Consider the following 24,222-nt stretch of genomic DNA (forward strand, 5'->3'; position numbering starts at 1 on the left):
CTTCGCCCGTTATTTTATTTATGGAGCAAAAACTGCTGGTATTTATGGTTTTAATTTAATTTGATCTGGATATCTGTAAAGCCTCTTTTTGTGGCAAACCCCTTGTGTAAAAACTTATGGAATAAAGTTTGTTTACCTGGCACTGGTTTTCATTCTAATGTATGCATTCAATACAAGCTAATACGGCGAAGGTTGTTGCTGCACGCTATTTCTAAAGCGAAATAAGCTAACATTATTACGGCGCTATGGCCGTCTCTACTCTCTCTCTCGTTTCCTTTACTGAAGAAAACATTTATCTTTCTGAGCTCTTTGCATAATAAAGTACTAGTCGAGGCTAACAAATTGACGAAAGAAGACATGTGGATATGGCTGTAAACCACTCGCAACCACGACTGGTAAGCTCGTAGTGGTGTGCGAAGGTGTCACTGCACCTAAGTACTGCAGTTGACTGCGCGAGTAATTTACTTTTTTCTTTCGTTACTCTGAATTCTTGCGTGCATCACCCTTTTGCCCGCTTACCCACGCAAGAAAACTGTTTTCGTTCTCTCCTAGTGCGTATAACTTTATTTTACTCCTTTCTGCGCACGCACAGTTCCCACATTACCTTTTCTGAACTCTAGCACCGCAACTATGCCTCGCTGAGGCCGTTGGATAAATATTTTTTTCATTATGTTGCTGCCCCAGCCCAATAACAACGCAGACGACCTTATCACACATATCAGCTAACTATAAAAAGAAGGTGCAACCCCACTCACAAAATATTCATTTGTTTTTACGCCTTGACACACTGACCCAGTAACTTTACAGTTTGAGCGTCGTTCTATCAGTGCAGAATACTCGCATATAGCTTATGAAAGCACGATAGACGTTACTGAATGTACTGTGAGATGCTATATGCGATATAATGTAACACGAGTCGCAGTGTCGAGTTGCCTGTGAAGGTCGAAAACAGTCAAGTGTCGTACCTGCAGCGGTGGAGCAACCCCACAAACAAGTGCATGCACCTTTCGGTGGCCCGCCACGCACAAACACTTCCTTATTTTTATTGCGACAGAAATTATACGGACAGTCCAGGTGCATTTCTGCCATCGCCGACGTCTACGGCGGGGAAGGGGGCTTTCTACTCCGCACGCGTCCGCCCGGGCGGTTGTATCTTGAAAGCCATCTGCGTCGGGGCAGGGTCTTTCCTGAGCTCTTTTCGCGGCTCAGTTCGCGTTGATGCGAGCGGTGGCATGAAAGTCAATTTGCTCGCTGCTGCGGCCGCGCTTACTCACTTCGGCGTTTTGACAGCGAGTTTCCGCGGTCATCGAGTGAGATGCGTTCCTGTTTGCTTGTGCGCGCGTGACACCATGCTTGTTAATTTAGTTAGCATGCCTATATTTACAAGTTTATACGGCCGATAAAACTACTTCCTTACTTCGTACAGCTGTCCACTAAATCGCTATTGCAATCGATGCTTCGCCTTTAGGCCGAAACTGCGACTTTTTTTTAAATCTACGTCGCTTGAAAGGATCTGTCTTTGAAGATATCTGATGCAGCTCGCTGGGCAGGCGGGACGTTTTCACGCACATCGCCACTATTTTTACGATTTCGTCGCTCGAATCCTTGAGACCGATCGAAATAAGGTGATGTGCAGTATGGCCCCTTTCGGCCTTCACGAAGCACTTCGATTAGGCGCCACAAAACAGAAACGTGACCACAGCACCAAGAGAAAGAGCCAACGTGAACCTGGATGTCGTAGCAATCCTTGTTTATTTGGACAGTTTTGCCAGATCAAGTAGAGAATTCTTCAGGCGCCAATTCAACATGACCTTTGTCTTCTGCATATAAATCTTTAACCGCACTCTAACATTTTCTCAGTTGCGATCCTCAATAATTTGTTGCAATTTATCCCCAGTGTTGCTGAACAGGAGAATGTCATCTACAAACTGGTAGTTGTTAATAATTTCGCCGTTGATCCTTAGTCCTGAGCGTTTCCGGTCTAATACCTTGTTCCCTCGCATGCGGCACACCCGATAACCGAGGGAATGATTCACGCGAGCACTTCTCGGCAGTGCCAATAGTTGGCGCACTGCATCCAGAAATGGGAGGCCAATATGTCATCATCAAGCGCGATAGAACAGCCCAGCTGCTGTGTGGCGCGTTTCTGAGCGTTTCGCATGCACTGACGAACTATGCACTTCAGAGGCCACGCGCAGGCTTCGCAGCGGCGCCGATACATGGCCTCGAGTGTTCTTGCGATGCGTGACAAAGGAGTCCCACTGCAGTACCCGCTACATTCATAACTGGTTTCGACGGTGGCAATACGTCGTGTCGCTATCATGATTCAATGCAAACGCATTACCGTCGACAGTCAGCCTGCGATGGGTTCTGGCTAATGTTTTGCTATGGACCTATTAAAGTAACCAGAAGAATATTAACGTTTAGCTTGTGTTGAGTGCTCGTAATTATAAATGATACAGTACCGCAAAAAGTTGGCATTGTCGAGTAAAAATTTCATTGACGGTGCCGGCACATTTTATTGCATGTAAACATCCTGCAAGTGCTCACAAATTGTGAAATATCTCTGAAAAAAAGTCACAGGCCTGCGCGGCACACGCGGCACAGTCCCAGAGTAAGCTGGTGGAGCGGCTCAAGAGTAGCTCTAATTTCGGCACCACGCACACCACGGTCATCGCGACAAAGCCTCTTCGCCTCGTTTTGACGAGAACGATCTGAACTGTGCGCCCGGCGTCGATGGCGAGCTGCGTCTTTAATGCTCTCTGCACAGCAGTCTGCTGAGCCCGATGAAGCCTGGTTGTAGCCGCGCACGTAACTCTACGATTCGCTTCTTTAGCAGCGGTTCGTACCTTGCGAGGAGACGCCATAACGTGTACCAAAGAGGCACGGCCGCTGGAAGAGGTATCCAGCATACGCAGCGCACATCTCACATCGGAAGCGCAGTTGATTATATATGGTGTAAGCCGTACTTTACGCATTTTCTGACGCAGTTTACTTTTAAGCATAAATTTAGCTCAATAAGGCACTTGCGCTTGGCGGACGGCCTAGAAAAATGAGGATGTATGCTGCATTCCCGCACACGTGTCTGCGTACGTTGTGTGCGGCCCTTGTTGTAGTGGTGCTTGTGTAAGGTCGTCTAACGTCACTTGCGGTGGTGATACGTGTCTAACATTCGCTCCAGCTTCGCTGTACATGTACTTTTACAGAATGGAATGGAGGCGGATTTTTTTCGTGCCATATCCGTGTTTAAATAATGTTTTAAAGCGATGACTTTAAGGGACCCGTTACGCAGTGAGCACTGCGCCAACGACGCGAGCAAAAACTCGCTCGCAATCCAAGCGCGGCGCGCGCCCCTTGCTTTTTGCCAATCATAGCGCGGCGTCGCGGCATCCGCGGTGCCATGCGGCCGGGTGGAGAAAGAAAAGTCGCAGTTTCGCCCAAAAGGCGAACCATTAATTGCGATAGCAAATTTACTCGTAGAGTGTACGGAGTAAGGATAGTAGTTTTATGGGCTGCATAAACTTGGACCCATTCGCTTACTGACTGAAATAACAAGCATGTTGTCAGCGCGCTCAAGCCAACATGAATCGGTCACACTCGATGACCGCAGACAAGCACAGTCAAAACGCTGGCGTGTGCATGCGCGGCTTGAGCAGTGACGAAGGTTCGTTTGGTCTGTCGCTTCAATGGAAACTGAGCGGCGAAAGCACAGCGCATACAAAGGTCAGAACTGTGTGGAGATCGCTTTCAAGATACGGTGCGGGCGACAGCCCTCAGCCGCGCAAAATCCGCACTTCCTGGCAGACTAGAAGCCGTGCACCCTCCCTCCATTCCCGCTTTCTCGTGGGAGATTGAGTCGCCAGTTCCCCTTGCTCCCGGTCGCCAGATAGGCATTTAGTGTCGCAGCTAAACGTCGCCTCCCCTCCCTCCCTCCCATCCCCCCACGGCCTTTCGCACGACCGGAGACGTCGTGTTTGCTCTCCGCCGAGCGTTCGCTCTGCGTGAAAGCGCGCATCCCGCGCGCGCTTATCCCTCGCACATGCGGCATACAGCACGTGGCGACGAGTTTATCGCCGTTGGACTTTATACGGCACCTCACGGCGACGACGACGACTGGAATGTGCTCGGGTCTCCATATAATTGGTATCGCAATAAAAGAGAAAAGAAAAAGAACCAACACGCTCGCATTTGTGCATAACGTTTGTCGCGAGCGTTTACCAGTAAACATTGCGGCTACATAAGGTGCAGTTGTCGGGAAGCGTGACAAGCAGTCAGGAATATTTGAATGCTATCGCATTTTACTATTAGGAAGCTTAAGTCTATTTTAAGCGACGCTTAATAGGCTCACTAGTGCCGGCGGCGGTATTGGTGGTGTCACGCTAAATAGTAGGCCGATCCTGGTGATAGTGCTGAAAGGGTCCAAGCTCAATTGCACATAGCCCTGTCCAGGGATTTCAACAACCCCCCCCCCCCCCCCCCAACCAGCAGGATCCCGACACTCCCCTAAATGTTATTCCGGACCAACACCCCCCTTCCCCTCTTAGAGACAGGCACTTATCCTGGAAAAAATTACGCCGATCCCATGCACTGTGGTAATCCCTTTAAAAAATATTTACGCTTTTCGAAGGTGGATGCTACGTGGCCCTAATTTTGAGGCCCAATTTTAATGTTCTGCGCGCAGACCACAACGCGCAAACAACAGCACTGCAGGGAGCGGAGACACCTTGACATTGCGGTGAACGCAAGACACGTCCGAAGTTTTGAACAAGCACTAGAAACATTCTTTACTCGTCTTAACAATAAACCAATACAGCTTATGCCCGAAATAAAGCCTAACCCTTGGCACTTAGTCTGCAGTGGTAGAGTTTAGTGCACTTGGATCATCCCAAGAGTTCGCAGAATCCTCAGGTATCGCAATGGAGCTTCGGATAAACATTGCAGGGTCGTCCCCGTTTTTATTTTTAGTAGGCACGCTGTCGGAACCGTACCCGTGTTCTAGAGTATGCCCGCCGTGGGAATTGTGGATCGCGAACCTCCCCCAAGCCACGACTAACGCGAGGAAGACGAGAAAGAGCAGGAGGGCCACAGCAGCCTGCCGGGCCGTGATTAGCTCGTCTGGTGGCAGAGGATCCTGTGGGCCGTGCACGTAGTCCTTCACAACGACGGGCCCGTCGTCGAGACCAAGGGGTGCAGGCACCTCGACGTCTGGGCTCCACAAGGAACCACGAGGAAGTAGCGGCGGCCTGTAAAAGCGTACATTCTGGAACGGGTTCGCCTGTGGCAGAACCTTAACGGGAGCGTTGTATCCGCCATCGTGCCGCGGCCGGCCCTCGAGGACAGGACGCTGCTGCGACGTCACGGCCGCGCCAGCAGGCGTCGGTGCTGTGACGTCGTGTAACCCAACTGGTTGCGGAATCGGGCGCTGCCCGCGCTGCTGGCCTTGCACCGCTGGACTACCGCCAGCGAGCCCTCGTGGCTTACAAGTTGAGGAAGCGACAGTGGGGCTGACCGGAGGCAGCATGCGACGAGTCGTTACACCGTTGGCTGGTGATCCCCAGGCTGGTGTCCTGGTTACTGGTGTCTTGGATTTAGGCGTCTTGGACTTTGGAGACTTGGCAGAGGTTGATCTGGCGGAAGGTTTTGTGGGAGGGCTCTTCTTCACTGACGCCGATTTGACGGGCTTCTTGGTGTCTACTGGGGACGCACCACAGGTCGTTTCCATCATTGCTGCCTTGATGTCCTTGTATTCTTCCGGCAAGTCTTCCGATGGATCCGGCAGGACCAGCTGTACTGGCTCGGCCGTCGGTCTTGCCGCAGACTCGGCTCCCAGTTGCCGGGGCAAACGAGCAGCAGCTCTAACTGGCTGCGGTGTGCCTCCCGCTTGTACAGCATCCTGTGCAATGCGCCGGCCAGGACGAGGCGCTAACGACGGATCGGGAGCTTTACGGTTATGTTGTTGTTGCCTCAAAGCATCGGCCATGACAGCGGCACTTCTTCCTCCTCGCTTCTCATAATACCTGAGTGCGCAAACTATTATCTCGGTGTTGACTTCAATTCTTCTAATTATGGCACATACTCATGCACACAATGAAAGATTGCTTAAAGACAACAAAGGCATAGAAATGCAAATGGACCAAAGGTCATATTAAGCGGTATGGAATGGTAAAAAAATATGCAGATCCCACCCACATGCCAGCAAAAATGAGAAGAGAAGCTCCAGTGAAGTAGGTAAATATATCATATGCGACGGTCATGCGTATAATTATTCCTATGCAACACGTCATCGACGCCGTCAAGGGGGGGGGGGGTGGGGAGGGGTACTGGGCGCCCCTGAGCACCGTCACCAATCGAGCCCTAATACATCACTTTAGCTTGACTAAGTAATTGCCTTTAGTGTCCCTTTAAGTTCTCTTTTCACTTCTTAAGCTTTTCAAATGAAATTAAGTAGTATTCTTGGTCCGCATCCGTGCTCAGCTTTTCATGAACTCTGTAATTTCGGCAAAAGTTGATAATAGGGGACAAAGCGCATCAAAAGGGAATTTGATCCTTGAATTCGGAAGGCACGGATAGTTCCTAGCTAGTGAATTTCTAAATACGTTGCTAAATTTTCTTATTGCTTCCAGCATTGATTGCAAGTTATTACAGTGAAGCTGTCTGTGCGAGTAGAAGTAAGCATCCGAAATTTTTATATGCGTTTTTTCAAGGTTTCCTGAGGGAACTAAATAATTCACAGAGTTTACATCGAGAGCCTAAGAAATAGTGATTGTCTATTTCGTAATTGATTACTTAGTTATAAGCAGCAGTTTGGAAAAACAGAGATATAGGAAAAAATGCGGACAGATACGAAGCAGTCAAGTGTTAATGTGCATGTCATTTTTTTAAATATAACTGCTTACTACTAGGTTATAATTAGACACAATGTTAGGGTAATGCGCTGAAAAAATTTTAGTGTGTCAGTTAATTAGCGGGCTGAATGAGAAATGCTACGCCTTCGTTTATTAGCCGCTTAAAGGCGTTAATTAAAAGCTCACAAACAACCCCCGCGGCACATGAAGCGCCAAAGATGGTAGCAAATCTACATTTGCAGAAAATGGGGGCCGTGTAACTTGTACCAAAAGCGTACTTAAGGAACCGCGGAGGAATTTTCCAGTGTCCCGATGGAACTCAACCTGCACACAAACCTGATATTCTGAGGGTATAGAGGGCATCATATGCATGATGCCAAGGCAAATTTTGAAAGTGTTAAATAATTATTGTCTTCGCGAAGAATTCCTCTACCAAATGCTCAAAAGCGTTATATGGCCATTATCAGCTACGTCTCTCATTGTCCCGAGAGATCTCTACGTCACACCTAGTTTACATTTGGCTAAAATATATGTTAAATGTTAACTGTAACATAAGGGATCCACGTTGGGCTATTTGGAATTTCATTTGCAAGGGGGAACAGCGCATAGGAGGAGGCCTAAAGATTGACAATACATGCGCTGACGAACACGTTGTCTTTATTGGAACAAGGCAATATATAGGACAAGGACAGCACCTCGCACGCGTCCAGCATACTGTCAACGATATAAAATTGTACAACAAATGTTTTATGCAGAAGAACCGCGAAGTATCCACTTAATAAAATGGGTTTCCATAAAAAACGGTCAAGGTGAACTTTCTATGAATGAAACTTTCCCTTCTGCTTAGAGCTATCGAACCCGTGCTCACACATGCGTTGCTTCCATGAGAATCGCGTGTGCTTCGGCTATCAAACGCGCGTAAACTTGTCGGTATACACCGAAACCGAACAAGGGAATACCTTGGCGCTATATTGCGGCAATTGTGGGCGCACACCCGCTTTCGCGTATTTATAACAGCCCCCCGCATGTTCGGCGCTTGAGGGGGGCTATCCATGTTCTATGTATTGCCTGCATTTCTGCAATAAAGACAACGTTGTTAGTCAGCGCATGCGTAGTCGATATTTCTTAGTCCTCGTCTTACCTGCTGTTCCCCTTCCCAAAAGCCAAATAGGGCGAAATTTTACTATTTCTTGGTTAAATATGACCTTCGGAAATAATTACTGATACCTTATTTTCTCCCTATTTTGATTCGTTATAGGAGTTTCTCAGTCGGTTTCACAGAAGCTTTCGGATCAAATTAATGAGATGGCATGTATATGTGTGTGGAAGTGAGGGGACTCTTGTGGGTAATCTGCAGGCGAAGTACGAAGTGTGTAGGTCAATTACAGCCTGCGCAGTAAATTTCATATACATGCCCTCCAGAGCGTCATAGCCGAGTCCCAGGAACGGCGCAGAGTTTATTTAGCCCATGATCCTGAGCTCACGGCTGCAGAGCACCTGATCAATGCAGCGGTCAGACGTGCGACGCGGCAGGGAGTGCTAAGAATATCTGGATGCTAAGAATAACAGGCCGCCACTGGAAACTGAACTTTGCAATGTTCAACACGCGAACGCTTCCGGGTAAGGCTAGCTTAACAGGGCTGCTTGAGAAACTATCATGCATTGCCTGGGCTATCATAGGCCTTAGTGAGGTTAGAAGAACTAGTGAATCTTATACAGTGCTGACTAATGGCCACGTGTTCTGCTAGGTCTTCCAGGTAAGAGAGAATGCGGGGTAGAGAGAGCGGGGTAGAGCACGTATAGAATGAAGGTAGTACAAGCCTACGCCCCAACCTCCAGTCACGACAACGAATAAATAAAATAGTTTTATGAAATAAGATGCTGCATTAGCAATAAGAAAGGTGCAACCTCAGTATACTGTAGTGATGGGAGACTTCAATGTCAAAGTGGGGGAAAAGCAGGCTGGTGAGCAAGCAATTGACAACTACGGCATCGGTTCTATGGACACTAGAGGCGAGATGTTGGTAGAATTAGCGGAAAGGAATGGGCTTCGAATAATGAATAGCTTCACTTAGAAAAGGAAGATAAAGACAACATAGAGGAAATGAATGAAACCGTAACTAGGTTGATCTCTGAAGCAGCAATTGAAGTGGGAGGTAAGGCACCAAGGCAACCAGTAGGTAAGCTATCCCAAGAAACAAAGGACCTAATAAAGAAACGACAAAACATGAAAATGTCCAACTCAAGAGATCAGATGGAATTCACTCAACTGTCAAAACTGATCAACAAGAAGAAAGTAAGGGATGATCGAAATTATAACGTGGGAGTGATTGAGGAAACCGTAAAATATGGACGCAGCATTAAATCAGTAAGAAGAAAGCTTGGCATAGGACAAGGCAAGATGTATGCACTGAAAGATAAGCATGGTAATATCATCAGCAATTTCGATGACATAGTAAAACCAGCGGCAGAATTCTATACTGACCTGTACAGTTCCCAAAACAGCCAAGCTACTTTCATTCGAAATAGTGCTGAACCGGATACAGAGGCTCCTTCTATAAGTAGCGATGAAGTTTGAAGGGCCTTGAAAGACATGACCATTGGAAAAGACGCTGCAGAAGATGGAATAACAGTAGATATAATCAAATATGGAGGAGATATCATGCTTGAAAAGCTTGCGGCCTTTTATACGCAATGCCTTACAACTTCAAGTGTACCAGAGAGCTGGAAGAACGCCAACATTATACTAATATATAAGAAGGGAGACGTTAAAGAATTGAAGAATTATAGACCCATTAGCTTGCTTTCCGCATTGTATAAAATATTCACCAAGATAATCTCCAATAGAATCAGGGCAGCACTTGACTTCAGCCAACCAAGAGAACAGGCCTGGCTTCTGGAAGGGACATTCTACGATGGATCATATCCATGTCATAAATCAGGTAATAGAGAAATCTGCGGAGTACCATCAACCTCTCTATATGGCTTTTATAGATTATGAAAAAAGCATTTGATTCATTAGAGATACCAGCAGTTATAGAGGCATTGCGTAATCAAGGAGTACAGGTGCCATACGTGAATATCTCAGCAAACATCTACAAGGACTCCTCAGCTATCTTGGCTCTCCACAAGAAAAGTAGAAAGGGACCTATCAAGAAAGGGGTCAGGCAAGGAGACACAATCTCTCCAATGCTATTCACTGCATGCTTAGAAGAAGTATTCAAGCTCTAAGACTGGGAAGGCTTAGGAGTGAGGAAAAACGGCGGCTACCTCAGCAACCTCCGATTTGCAGATGACATTCTCCTATTCAGCAATAACGGGGACGAATTACAGCAAATGATTGAGGACCTTAACCGAGAAAGTGTACGAGTGGGGTTGCAGATTAATATACAGAAGAAAAAAATAATGTTCAATAGCCTGGCAGGGGAACGAGAATTCAGGATTGCAGTTGGCCTCTAGAGTCTGTAAAAAAGTACGTTTATCTGCGTCAATTACTCACAGCGGACCCTGATAGTGAGAAGGAAATTTACAGAAGATTAAAATTGGGTTGCAGTGCATACGGCAGGCATGGCCAAATCCTGAATGGGAGCTTACCACTGTCGTTGAAAAGAAAAGTGCACAATCATTGCATTCTACTGGTGCTAACATATGGGGCAGGAACTTGGAGGTTAACAAAGAAGCTCGAGAACAAGTTAAGGACCGCAGAAAGAGCGATGGAACGGAAAATGTTAGGCCTATCGTTAAGAGACAGGAAGAGAGCGGTGTGGATCAGAGAACAAACGGGGATAGCCGATATTCTAGTTGACATTAAGCGAAAGAAATGGGGAAGGGCAGGCCATGTAATGCGTAGGATGGATAACTGCTATATCATTAGCGTTACAGAATGGATACCAAGAGAAGGGAAGTGCAGTCGAGGATGGCAGAAAACTGGTTGGCGTGATGAAGTTAGGAAATTTGCAGGCGCTAGTTGGAATCGTCTAGCCCAAGACATGGGTAAGTGGAGATCAAAAGGAGTGGCCTTCGTCCCGCAGTGGGCATGAATAGGCTGATAATTATAGATATACATACATTGATATATGTATGAGTGATCGCACAAGCGTAGTTAGAAAGATGAGAAGCGCAACTTCGCGACCTTCTTCGGTTTACTTGTGCAACAGTTGTGGCTGGTAGACCGACCATTACACATACATTCATTTATTAATACATACATATACATACGTGCATGCATTATATTCATATCATTTGTTTGGCCGGGTATTTTGTTCATACATTTACTCCATTCCGTTTCCCGTCTCCGTGTTCTTCTCAAAGCAATCGCACTACTAGCCAAATAATCTCGCTCGCACAGCCGATAAGCTTCACATATTTCATATTAACATATTTTAAACATGTATTTCAATTTTTCAAACGCCACCCGAATGATAGCCTATTCCATACAGAGGGTATGAGGCACAGATTCTAAATCATTATCATTAATATCATCACGATTATTATCGCTCGTGGGGAACAACGAACGTTCTATTGTTGGCATATCCTCCGTACCTGGTGAGGCTGCTTAATTTCGGACCAAGGGACCACTCGGCTTCCCGGCACACAAGCTCATCGCCTCCGTTTGGAAACCTTCCGGCCCACTCGCAGAACAATGGTGATGTTGCCTTTTGTTATTGACTCATTTAAGGAAACTAACTTCCCTGAAGAATACAGCTACTACGAAAGATTCCGTACAGATTAATACTGATAGTTTAGCGCTTCTACAGAGTATCTGAACTCGAGGTAGTTCTCAAATGACAGCTGCAAGCACACTGCTCAAGCTCTGATATTTTAATATTCTAATCTTAAGGTTGGTCAAACTCTGGGTATTTGCTCGCCTACATACTATAATGGTGGTTAACGATACGCCTACCAACGTGACAGACATGCCACCAGTGTGATATTCAGGCGTTATATAAACTTATGTTTGCTGTAGGAAATTACAACTTAAACAATGTAGAACAGCTTCTTGAAACTACAGCTCTGGGCTTTCGTAATTTCGTCATTAGTGGGTTATAGTGATCTCCGCTCGTTCAGGGCTGAAGTATGTACGTGCTTTGCACACGACTCATGGGGACGACGCATTCAGGTGCAGATGGAGGGAGTGCGGGAGGTGTTACGCAGTCAGAGTCTGTGGCAATGCAGAAAACCTTCTTATTGTGTCTCGCTTGCATGTGCAGTTGTGAGATTTCACAGCGCATTCGCAACGTCGGCCTCATTTATTAAACCTCCTTTTTCGGGTATAGCATGCTACGGGCATCATCATCAGCCTTTATCTATGTCGATTACATGACGAAGGCCTCTCCATACGATTTATGCGATGGGTATAGAGAATATATGAAGATAACGTGTTACTGATCCTTTGATTTCTTGGTATTTGGTTTCATTTCTTTTGGTCACTTCTCTCTGTAGCATTAGATATTAATATTCGGTAATGAGGGTCTTCAATTTTGTTTCATGTTTTTAAGTTTGTCCTTGAGTTATAAATTTCGAAAAATTACTTATATTCAATAATAAAGGCACCTCACGGTTCTATGCCCGCGTCGCTGATTCGAGCATTTTTTGAGGGCCTCATGCACGAAGAGTGTCCCTTTAGCGTATTTTGACTACCTCTTTTAGTAACACAACGTTACCTATAAAATCGCTAAACATAGCTGAGATTTCTGCACATTCACAGATACTACGAAGTGCAACGTACAATCGATGGTAGAAAATTAGGCAATGGTGGTAGATCTCCCCCGGGGATAATTTAAACGATGTGTCTAAAGCTACAGGGGACGTACGCGTACGCATTCCTGTTTGTCGTCGTAAAGGTACGGTGGATCCACAAGGAGAAATCTCTTCCACAACTGCATTCCGCGAACGTTGGTTCTATTTTCAGAGTGCAGTGGTTAGAATACGCAAAGAGCTGCTTATCGTGGATGCATACATTCTCGTTATCCAATATACTAGGTGGAACCCTGCTCGAACAAGCTGGAGAATGTATGAGCCGTAGCACACTTCTACGGCAATCAGTGTAAGCAAGGAGAAGGGCTGACTCTGCTAGCGAAGTAGCCGTTGTGAAGTGGCCTGTAGGTGTTAAACATTCTTACAGAAAATTTGAGAGCGGATTGCGCGTTATGATCACGAAAATCAGTCTTGAAACCGGCCAACAGAAATCGTGTGGCAGAAGCCCGAACAGTTAACATTGCATTGAAAACAACCAATCCCCAAGCTCCTGCGGTGGCGTAATGGGAACGTCTCTGAATGCCATGGTTGCGTATGTCTTCAGTGACGCTGCGAAATGCATCTCTGCTTATCTGTCAGCCAAATGGTTTGGCGGTACTGAGTGGGGACCAAAATGTCCCCTGTGGTATACAGGCCGACTGAATCATACGGGAGACGAACAGGCGGTCCAATTCAGGTCTCGAACCTCAAACATTTCATTGCGAGGACGAGGGTGAGGTGGTCAATGAACCGTGGGCAAACCGTGACAGGGATGGCTCCAGGCCACGCCTCCGGTACAACCTGCGGAAAAACGTCTAGGTAGGCTTTCTCCCACTAGCAAGTAGCCGGACTGTTTTCCCTACAGTGCCGGTGAACGGAGCAATGCAGCTACGGTGTGAGGGTAGACAGTTAAGCGCCGAGAGGCTCCTTTTGGCCTAATATGCCGTTAAGTGCCGACTCAACCTCGTAGTGACAGAACTAAGGAATTTTCTCCTAACAGCAAGTAGATGAACATTGATTCCCTGCCGCCCTGGTAAACCGAGAAAAATAATTCACCGATGATTACGATACTCCCTATCGCGAAATTTGAGCCCAGCTCTATGCGTGCTTTATGAGCAGGTCTATGGGCACCTCCCTTTCCCGATATATCGAGGCATCGCACCGATCACCGCCCTCCTGACTGGCAGAACCGCGACGCTATACTATATGGACCGGCCACACAGTTGCCGCGTCCCGGCAACTGCAGCTTTAACGGGAAACGCTTGCGGTGAACGCTATTCGAGAAGGCGAGATTTCTGTTTTTGACTGCGTTCCCCCGCTCGGCCGTCGCCGCGACTGCCGCGGAAGAAAGCGAGCTTTCTGGTTCTGTTTTATTTCTCCTGCTCCGCCGGCGCCGCCGCTACCGCGCATCCGCTGGCGCAATCGTGTACCGGTCGTCGCAAGTCTTGTGTGGCACTACACTTTTCACTTTCACTAAGAAGCGGTCGTCCTATCGAGATGGGGTGGCGCGGACCTTCCAGCAAGGTCAGGCGGCTCGTGTTGTCTTATGTCTCAACGCGGGGTTGGTATCAACGGCAAAAAGTGAAATCGGAATGGCGGCACGGGGCTACCCCCGCCCGTTCTGGGGCCGCACACTCCCGGACGCGTGTTTCTATTTGCGCCCAAGCCCAGTGTTCGATCACTGGCGCCGTCATGCGCCGCTCGCGCGTACCATGTTTCTAGGTGGTTTCTGTCGCCGAAGGCGCTCGAACGCAATCATATGGTTTGCATGAATGCATGCTTTGGAAGAGTGGCTATATGGCTTAGTGGGTACGACGCTCGCTTTGGGACCAGGCGTGCGCGTGTTTGAATCCCGCCAGCGCGATCGGTTGAACCCCGGTGCCGGGCGTCGACGCGAAGCGGCGGTCGTTGGGGTGTTGAGGAGCGCAGCGTAGCAATACCCCAAATAAAGAAATACTGTTCCAGTCAGGTAGACTGCTCCCTCCCTGATAGGGAGATTATATTTGGATCATCAAAACAGTGATGCGTTTATTCAGGAATACCAATGATCCCCTAACAGCAGCCACAGTCGTGCCTAGGCACCACCAGCCCAGCGTGTTCTCCGTCAACGCCTCCTCCGTTCCAACGGTGGCGGCTAGAAACGTGGTACGCGCGAGCGGCGCATGGAGGCGCCAGCGGTCAAGCACTGGGCTTGGGCGCAAATAGAAACACGCCTCCCGGACGAGTACTTCCAATTGCTAGTAGATACAGCGCTCGACCGCTGGCGCCACGCTGCGCCGCTCGCGCGTACCATGTTTCTAGCCGCCGCCGTTCGAACGGAGGAGCGTTGACGGAGAAAACGCTGGGCTGGTGGTGACTAGCCTGCTGTTGGGATCGGTGGTATTATAAATGCATCACTGTTTTGATGATCCAAATATAATCTCACTATCAGGGAGGGAGCAGTCTACCTGACTGGAGCAGCATTTTTATATTTGGGGTGTTGCTACGCTGCGCTCCGCAACACCCCAACGACCGCCGCTTCGCGTCGGCGCCCGGCACCACGGCTGCCGCTGTGGCACCCGGGTTCAAACGACCGCGCTGGCAAACAGAGAGAAAAAAAGGAAAAGCGTGATATTAAGGAAAAAAAATTCTAGCCAAGATCATTCGAACTCGCGTACGCATGATCCCGAAGCGAGCGCCGTAACCACTCAGCCATACAGCCACGCTTCCAAGGGTTGCATTCATACGAACCATATGATTGCGTTCGAGCGCCATCGGCGAAAGAAACCACCTAGAAACGCGGTACGCGCGAGCGGCGCAGCGTGGCGCCAGCGGTCGAACGCTGTATCTACTAGCAATTGGAGTGTTGCCTCCCCCCGGACGAGCGCCTCCTCCATTTTTCAATGTCAATGCAATCCTATCCTCCCCAATGGGAGCCGTTGGTCCGCCTTAGTTCAGTGAGTTGCCGCGATGTGACGCTACCCAGATGGCACGACTGCTTGCGTCACGCGTGCGTCAGAGCGCGCGCCGCTGCCGTTCCGGAGATGCGTTAGACAATCCGTCCCTCTCCTGATTCACGGGCCTTTCAGGATTACTTCCTCTGACTTTTGTCGTGAGGTTCTGCACAGATGTTACTCTCCCCCACGATCGTAAAGCAGGCGCCAACGCAAGCCGACGTGGGAGAGTAGGAAAGGACGATAAGAAGGGGTGGTGAACGGTTGGATCGGCCGCATCTGGCTGGCATTGGAAAATAGAGGAGGTTCTGCCTGGACCAATCCCAGGCGGCTGGCGGTGCCTGCGCACCCACCGGCAATCTTCTGCGAATCGTTTGCTGTGCTCGTCATGAACCCGGCGACGCATGAGCGGTCGCTGTTGCACAAGGCCAAGGCGGAAAACGAGGAAATTAAGGTCCAGCGGCGAAACTCTAGTCCGGTTGCGCAGCCCGCCTTTGCCCCAGAATCACTGCACTCGGTTTCTGCAGCCTTCGTGGCTCACCCGTGCTTCATGGCGGCCATTGCTACGGCGATAACTGAGTTAACCCCGACACCGAATGAGTTAGACTCTCGGCACGAGCGTCTAGTGAACTCGCCTGTATATCATGGACTTGAGCTCTCTCAAATAAGTGTGGTAAATAAAGAGGATAGTTGGTGAGACAGGTGTCGTGGGTTCTCAGGCTCGCTGCGGTCTTTACGAATGGGAAATGTGGGGGTCGAGGTACATCCTGGCGTCTCGTCCTCCAGCTCGCGCGTTGTGCTTAGCTATATCTCCGGGAACTGCCGCCGTAACAACAACATGGCAGGCACGTCTGGCGCGCCGGAGCTAATTTCCCGTGGAAACCGTGTTCATCCCTTCCGGGGAGTCGCCGCGCACGCAAGCGTTACTGGAATGCGCTGTCATTGGCCTCCGGAGTGGCGGCCTGTGGGTACCCTCGTCTCCACCCAAGCTGTGTTCCACTGCGCGCTTCATGGCCGCGGGAGATGCTCAAAGGACCGCAAGGAGTTCATTACGTGAGACCTCTGCTCCCGCGCCTCCTCGTTGTGTTTGGTGGAATGCTACCCTATTAGCCGTAGTGCTGCGGGCACGTGTACTCGAACGGTCTTGCGGGGAGCCTTTGTTCGTAAGTTCAGTCAGTGTCGTTCTGTGCTGCATGTTGAGTTATTAAACCTGTGTTGGCTATCTTGACCCTAGAGCCTTCTCTCCGCTTTGTCGGGGAGTGGTGGAACCCTGCCGTAGTGCCTTTGTGCGTTGCAGAGTGGAAGAGCGTCATGCGATTTTCTATAGTGGCTCGTAGGGTTAGGCTTGAGCAACGACATCTCCACATATTAAACAAAGGAACCCTCAGCCACGTTGGCACTAATTAGCGTCGAAGTGAGCTGTTGAAAATACACGAATATGATTCATCACGTTTGAAGAGAACACAATGCTTAGATAGCATTGACAAGTAAACAAAACAGCTACAAAGCACTAGTGTGTATAACCTGGCAATGGCATAAAATGGTTTAAATGTATTCACAACTATATACGACGTCTCAAATGACGTCGTAACGTGCACTATCAATTTTCTAATTCAATATTGGTGGCCAGTATAGCGGTATGATTAAAGCACACTCGCGAAGAAGCATCAAGTAAGTGCTGCTTTGAGAGACAGAGCAAGTAGTACCACAAGTGTCGCTACACCTGTTCGCAAATCAAAACACAAGGCAACTTGAGGAGTAGTCAGGGGATCTGAGTGTTGGCAGAATAGTTCCGCTTCTCATCTTTGGTTAGTTCTTGATTCTGTTAACCTGTGGGTCAGAATTTTGACTTTCAAATCTTCGTTATAACGAAATGCTGAAAAGCGTATTAGCCCCAATCACTTTAGCGGATGGGCAGTTGGCTGTAATTGCATCATTTGCCTACTTGTGTTGTGCTAAGAACACATTCTCGTAATATCACGTATAGAGGCACCAAATAAAAAAAACGTTTTGATGTGATTGCCATTATTTTGTTACTTCAGGCATTTTGAGCCTATCTATCTATCTATCTATCTACCTACCTACTTATCATCTTACGCCGACCCAGAGACCCACATTGTCCACCACCTGTATATACTCGCGGCCTTTATGCCTTCGGGTAATCCATCGTCGTCATTCCAGCGTCGTGATCTGATTCATTTCATGTCGTCGTCATCACGCCATCTACGCCGACCTAGTGTCCAAAGTTGCGTAATAGCTTAAGCCACTAGATATGTACTCATGGGTGTGATGCCATAGTGATGGTCGAATCGGCGTGCTTCGAACGTTTGCATTCGACTTTTATGATGCCATTGTTACGCAACCGTTATGATACAGTGGCAACGCATGCGTTGTCAAACTGTCATAGCAGATGTTTCATCGTGTTCGCTCTAGCATCGTCATCAGACTTTCGTCATGCCATTGTCATCATTAAGACTTCGTGATGCAGTCGTCGTGATGCGATTGTCGTTATACAGTCGTGCTCATCCCATTGTCCTCACGTCGTCGTCAGGTCATCGTCGTCATTGATTCGTCATCACGCATTCGTTTTTATACCGTCGTTCTGATGCCTTCACAGTTGACAACTTCGTCATCTGACTATCGCCATGCGGTCATCGTGACGCCATCGTCGTGGCACAGTCATCGTCATAGAGCCGTCGTCGTCAAGCTGTAGTTGCATCATGCTGATGACTTCAGTAACGTTATCCCATTGTGATAACGCACTCGTAGTTCCATAGACGTCAACCCTTCTGCGTTATCCTATCGTTATTAAGCCGCTGTTCTCGTGCCATTGTCGTTGGCACAGTGCTAGAATGTTGTGGCCTGTAGACGGACGCTCAACGCTTCCAACTGGAGTCATGTGAACTCTGACGTAAGTTAAAGTGTAGGCCCTGGTCTGGGTATTCCGCCATTTGATCGAGGGGCGACATGGGCGCAACACGTACAAAATGGCATTGATGGCCCCGATTTTGTTTCGTGACGTAACGCAAAGTTGACGTTTTGCCCAAGAAAATCAAGTAGGGGTACTGAACCGAACGTTATGTACAAACAATGCAATTTCTTTCCTTAATAAAAATGAAGACGTCATGCTCATGATTGCAATATGTATGCTACTGCTAGTACTGGTGTGAAATATCATCATCATCATCATAATCATCATCAGCCTATATTTATGTCCACTGCAGGACGAAGGCCTCTACCTGCGATCTCCAATTACCCCTGTCTTGGGCTAGCGTATTCCAACTTGCGCCTGCGAATTTCCTAACCTCATCATCCCACCTGACTTTCTGCCGTCCTCGACTGCGCTTCCCTTCTCTTGGTATCCATTCTGTAACCCTAATGGTCCACCGGTTATCCATCCTACGCATTACATGGCCTGCCCAGCTCCATTTCTTCCGCTTAATGTCAACTAGAATAACGTCTACCCCCGTTTGTTCTCTGATCCACACCGCTCTCTTCCTGTCTCTTAACGTTACTCCTAAGATTTTTCGTTCCATCGCTCTTTGTGCGGTCCTTAACTTGTTCTCGAGCTTCTTTGTTAACCTCCAAGTTTCTGCCCCATATGTTAGCACCGGTAGAATGCAATGATTGTACACTTTTCTTTTCAACGACAGTGGTAAGCTCCGAGTCAGGATTTGGCAATGCCTGCCGTATGCACTCCAACCCAATTTTATTCTTCTGTAAATTTCTTTCTCATGATCAGGGTCCCCAGTGAGTAATTGACCTAGATAAACATATTCCTTTACAGACTCTAGAGGCTAACTGGCGATCCTGAATTCTTGTTCCCTTGCCAGGCTATTGAACATTATCTTTGTCTTCTGCATATTCATCTTCAACCCAATTTTTGCACTTTCTCGATGAAGGTCCTCAATCATTTGTTGTAATTCCTCTCCATTGTTGCTCAATAGGACAATGTCATCTGCAAACCGAAGGTTGCTGAGATATTCGCCGTCGATCCTCACTCCTAATCCTTCCCAGTCTAAGAGCTTGAATACTTCTTCTAAGCATGCAGTGAATAGCATTGGAGAGATTGTGTCTCCTTGCCTGCCCCCTTTCTTGATATGTATCTTTCTACTTTTCTTCTGCAGAACCAAGGTAGCTGTGGAATCCTTGTAGATATTTGCTAAGATATTCACGTATGCCTCCTCTACTCCTTGATTACGCAATGCCTCTATGACTGCTGGTATCTCTACTGAATCGAATGCCTTTTCATAATCTATGAAAGCCATATAGAGAGGTTGATTGTACTCCGCAGATTTCTCGATTACCTGATTGATGGCATGGATATGGTCCATCGTAGAATATCCCTTCCTGAAGCCAGCCTGTTCTCTTGGTTGACTGAAGTCAAGTGTTGTCCTGATTCTATTGGAAATTATCTTGGTGAATATTTTATACAATACTGAAAGCAAGCTAATGTGTCTGTAATTCTTCAATTCTTTAACGTCTCCCTTCTTATGGATAAGTATAATGTTGGCGTTCTTCCAGCTCTCTGGTACACTTGAAGTTGTGAGGCATTGCGTATAAAGGGCCGCAAGCTTTTCAAGCATGATATATGATTTCATAAATAATTTTCTATGCTTGACTACTGTATATATATATAGCACTCATGGTAACAAAATCATGATCTCAGAGAGGCGTGCACTAATCAAACTCAATGCAATTAATCCTGAAGGGCACTCACTCATGTTCACACAATGGTGCACTCACACTGACCGACGGGCAAATGCACTTCTTAGCACTGACACCTACTTAGGCCACATGCACCAGGACTTCAGGTCCATTTCGTCCTGCCTGAGTCTGGGTAATTACTAATCGATGCGAACCTAGTGGCATTATCGGAGTGCAGCTTTTTTGAATACTCGACTAGAAAGGCAAAGTGACATGGTGGTTTTGAATATCTTGTAGGCTGATTAGCAAGTTTGTAGCACACATGAAATTATATAAATTTCAGAGACAAAATGTGAAGCCGAATCTAGGAGATCCCAAGCGAAACAAGGATGGTATTCACAAAAAAAATTCCCTACGCTTTAATTCTTCGTGAGAAAATACTCCAGCCAATTCCGATGATATACATAATATTAGCGATGGCGGCTGGCCGGCGGCAGAGAGCCCTTATTAACTAAAAGCTTTCAATTCAGTCTCGTGTAGTGTCCGTTCGTTCGTAAGCTTGAGTAACGACATAGAAGAATGACTTATTACGTTTTAAATTAATGTTTGAAGCCGTCAACTTCCAGGTGGTCACTTGCGTAGCCAACTTTTGCGAAGGCTACTCGAGCTATTTAACTCAGTCTGAATTCACAAAGACAGTTATCAGACAAGAACTGTTCGCAAGAGCCTATTTTGGTCGACCGCGATGTTATACAAAATATTAGCGATAGCGGCCTGCAAATGATGAAAACCCCTATCAACAAAAGAACGTTGTGTGATTGCGACCCTTATGGGGTTACGCATGTTCTCTACGCATACAGTCAGGAGGTCCTTCCGATCGCAGTTTTACAGCACGCTCCACTCACGCCGTACCACCAATGCATACTTTGCGCTGACGTATATTGGCTAAAAAAAGCTGGAAATAAAAATCTGACGAAAGTGCTCGCTGTCTCTGACGGATGCTCGATGGAGACGCTGTCAAAAGATCCTGATTATATATCGATCTAGCATCTGCCATCCCCTGCCTCGTCCACACACACGAAGCTGCTCACACGTAACCAAATACGTGATGCTTAGCTAGATATTATTGTTTCTCAATGGCGACGTTTCTTTTTTTCATTTCACGAATAGTTGTGTCATTTAGCCGTACCCATAAATGTATGTGTTTAGTTTTTATTCAACGTACTCGTTTACTTTCGTTCTAGTTCAGTTTATTTCATAAAAGCTGTGGCAGCCGCATTTCGATGGAAACGAAATGCAAAGACGCGAGCATGCTTACGTTGTAGTGCACGTTAAAGAACCCCAGTTGCTAAAAATAATTTCGGAGCATTCCACTATGGCGTGCCTCATAACACAACTGGTTTTGGCACGTAAAACCCCGACAATAAGAAATCTGTTTCATAAAACCGGCTGGGCGCAGTGCTATTTTCCTTATTCTGCAATGTTGCTGGTAAATGTTTGCAAAATAAACAATACACACTGAGACTCAAATCCAAAATATACGTTTTGCTTAGGGCTCATTTTATTTCACTTTAACCAGAATAATCCTCTGCCAAGCAAACTATAAATCCGACTCGACAAAAATGTACCGAAACGGGCTCACTCAGAATAAGGCTCACGGATCGGTTTGAGTGATGTTACGTCCTAACCTGGAAAAACGCGTTCTATGGACATTTGGCACGAGTCGGTCCATTGATCAGCGTGCGCACCGACAGCGACCGCGCTTGTCATAGAATGTCACGCGTTAACAAACGGGGTCACGTCTTGGCAACGAAAACCACCGCAATCCGTGGATACGGTAATTACCGTGAAGATCACTCTATCTAATCCTGATCGTGCAAGCTAACCGTAACGCACACCCCACTGATTGATGAAAGGGGCCCACGTCAACCCACGCCGTGGCATCCGTGTCGAACTCTGTTTCCCAGATGGCCACGCAGTTTCAAGAATGCGGGGGCGAGGGTGCGGCAATGGAGGCGGGTCCGGCGGAACGGTGCGTCAACATCGCAGGGATATTTCGACCCATTCGACGATTCTGATTGGCCGAGATACTGTTATCATATTCCCTAGTCCAATGTCCTAGGGAAGACGACGGTATTCAAAGCGGAGACCTGTTTTGCAGTGAGGTAGTTCTGGCATGTCCTGATATGAACTTACACATTTATTAAGCTCCTCATGGAGTGAGCTTCCCTACCAGGGGGCAGTGTAAATAATGTAAATTAAACCCCTTTTCCTTCATTAATACTACTGGACACAGGCATTAATGGCCTTGGTGGATCCCTGGCCCAGACAGCACTACTCGACGCAGGAGTGAGTTTGCCTACATATCATGCTTGTGTAATATCTGACATTTGCTGGACTTCTCCATTGAAATACAATTGAGACGTTACTAGTGATACTGAAAGTTAGGTGTATAAACACGAACACAAGGAAGGAAAAGAACGACACAAACGGGAATTTGTTCTTCCCTCTGGTTGTGTTTCAACACCTACCTTTTCATGACATAAATCTGTCCAACTCGCTCAACCTTCATTCATTTGAAGTTCTTCGTGTGCTTTAATTACGACGCACACCTAGAAATAGAAGCCTAATATGGTTTCAAGTTTCATAACATGCTGTTTGGTTTTAACGCTGTTAACCCAGGAATCAAGCGGAAACTTCCTCAAGGACGACACTAACGAGAGGCGCGACCACGTTTGGATCATCCTGCCCTTCATATGCTTCTTCGTTGTAGCCCTAGGAGTCTCATGCAGCATAATCCTGATTACATCTTTGCATTCCGAACAGTCTACAGACGAAGCAATCATCGCGGTGAGTACTGGTAGGCCCGGAACGTTAGGTAATATTGTTTCCAACAACTGACAATCAATGCGGCATTTCCTGGGAAGGAATCATGCATCCTTTAAACACGGTTCGGTATCTCATCAATACCTGCTCATTATAGCTACGGCTGCTTGACGTAGACGATGTCAAAAGATCCTGGTTAAGTATCGACACGCTTTGGAAATCAGAGACTGGGGCGACAAGCCAACCCACCACACGTGTGTCTCAAAGAAAGTTCGACAGCTGACTGTTGAAAAGTCCATTCCTGAACAGACGCAGACCATGAGGCATGAGACGAGAGGTGGTGAAAAAAAAAACACTAAGGAGTTTAAATAAAAGAATGCTAACGCAACACAGCATTAGGAATAATACACCACACCAGCAAACGCTTTACTACCGGTGATATTTTAAGAAACAACAGAAAATCCTCCTGTGACGCGTACGAGAGAGCGCAACACCTTGGCATTTAATATTGATAGAATAAAATAGAAAAATACCTGACCAAGTACAGAAATACTATCGCATCAATGCGACAAAGACTACGTTACCAAAATATCCCAATAGGAATACGCGATAATTATTCTACGTGAGCGCTTGCATCTTATAAAAGTCCAACGGAAAGCCTGACCCCAGTTCAAACAGTTAGCTTATTAGCTCCGGCGTGCGCGTCGAATACCTGATCTGAAAAATTGCAGCAAAATTGACCTGATGATAAATGTCGTCGGTAATGCAATAGCTATAAACCAATATAGTGCCACCTCGAGCACACGCCAGGCAGAATAGTGAATAAGAAGCGCGCCGTCTTCCGTCGCGCCCTAGTCACCGGGGGCTAGTAATATGGACAACAAAATCTGCATGCCAATCATTCACTTTGGCTCAACCAAGCAAATCCTACCTCAAGGTAATAGCCTGCTCAACTTGCTCAACTTTATCCTATAGGCCACTACAACGTAGCGGCTTCGTTGACCGTCCCTTCCTCCGAGCCTAGTAGGCCTTTAAAGGCAGTCTCTGAAGCCGATCCCAACATACTAAAACCATTCTGTCGAATCATTTACCTGAACAGGCTGAAGACACTTTCTGTGTTTTACTCTCCAACTGGGATAATTTATGATGATCCGGTAAAGGCGAGGGCCTTTTCGGAAGAAAGGGCAGTCTTCGTCAAAGGGGACGGACAATCCTTGTGACTGAGACACAATGCG

The 24,222-nt window shown here is 47.2% G+C and overlaps 1 protein-coding gene across 1 annotated transcript; it reads right to left on the reverse strand.

Annotated features, from left to right (window-relative positions):
• Positions 1 to 4,846: 4,846 nt before the first annotated feature.
• On the reverse strand, positions 4,847 to 5,980 carry LOC125944347 (translation initiation factor IF-2-like). The gene has a single exon (XM_049664743.1). The coding sequence runs from the start codon at positions 5,978 to 5,980 to the stop codon at positions 4,847 to 4,849; it is 1,134 nt and encodes a 377-aa protein (XP_049520700.1).
• Positions 5,981 to 24,222: the final 18,242 nt, after the last annotated feature.

Source organism: Dermacentor silvarum, chromosome 3 (genome assembly GCF_013339745.2).
Source record: "Dermacentor silvarum isolate Dsil-2018 chromosome 3, BIME_Dsil_1.4, whole genome shotgun sequence".
NCBI classification, from domain to species: Eukaryota; Metazoa; Arthropoda; class Arachnida; order Ixodida; family Ixodidae; genus Dermacentor; species Dermacentor silvarum.

Coding starts and splice junctions, on each gene's coding strand:
- LOC125944347 (XM_049664743.1), bottom strand. CDS start 5,980: ATGGCCGATGCTTTGAGGCAACAACAACATAACCGTAAAGCTCCCGAT.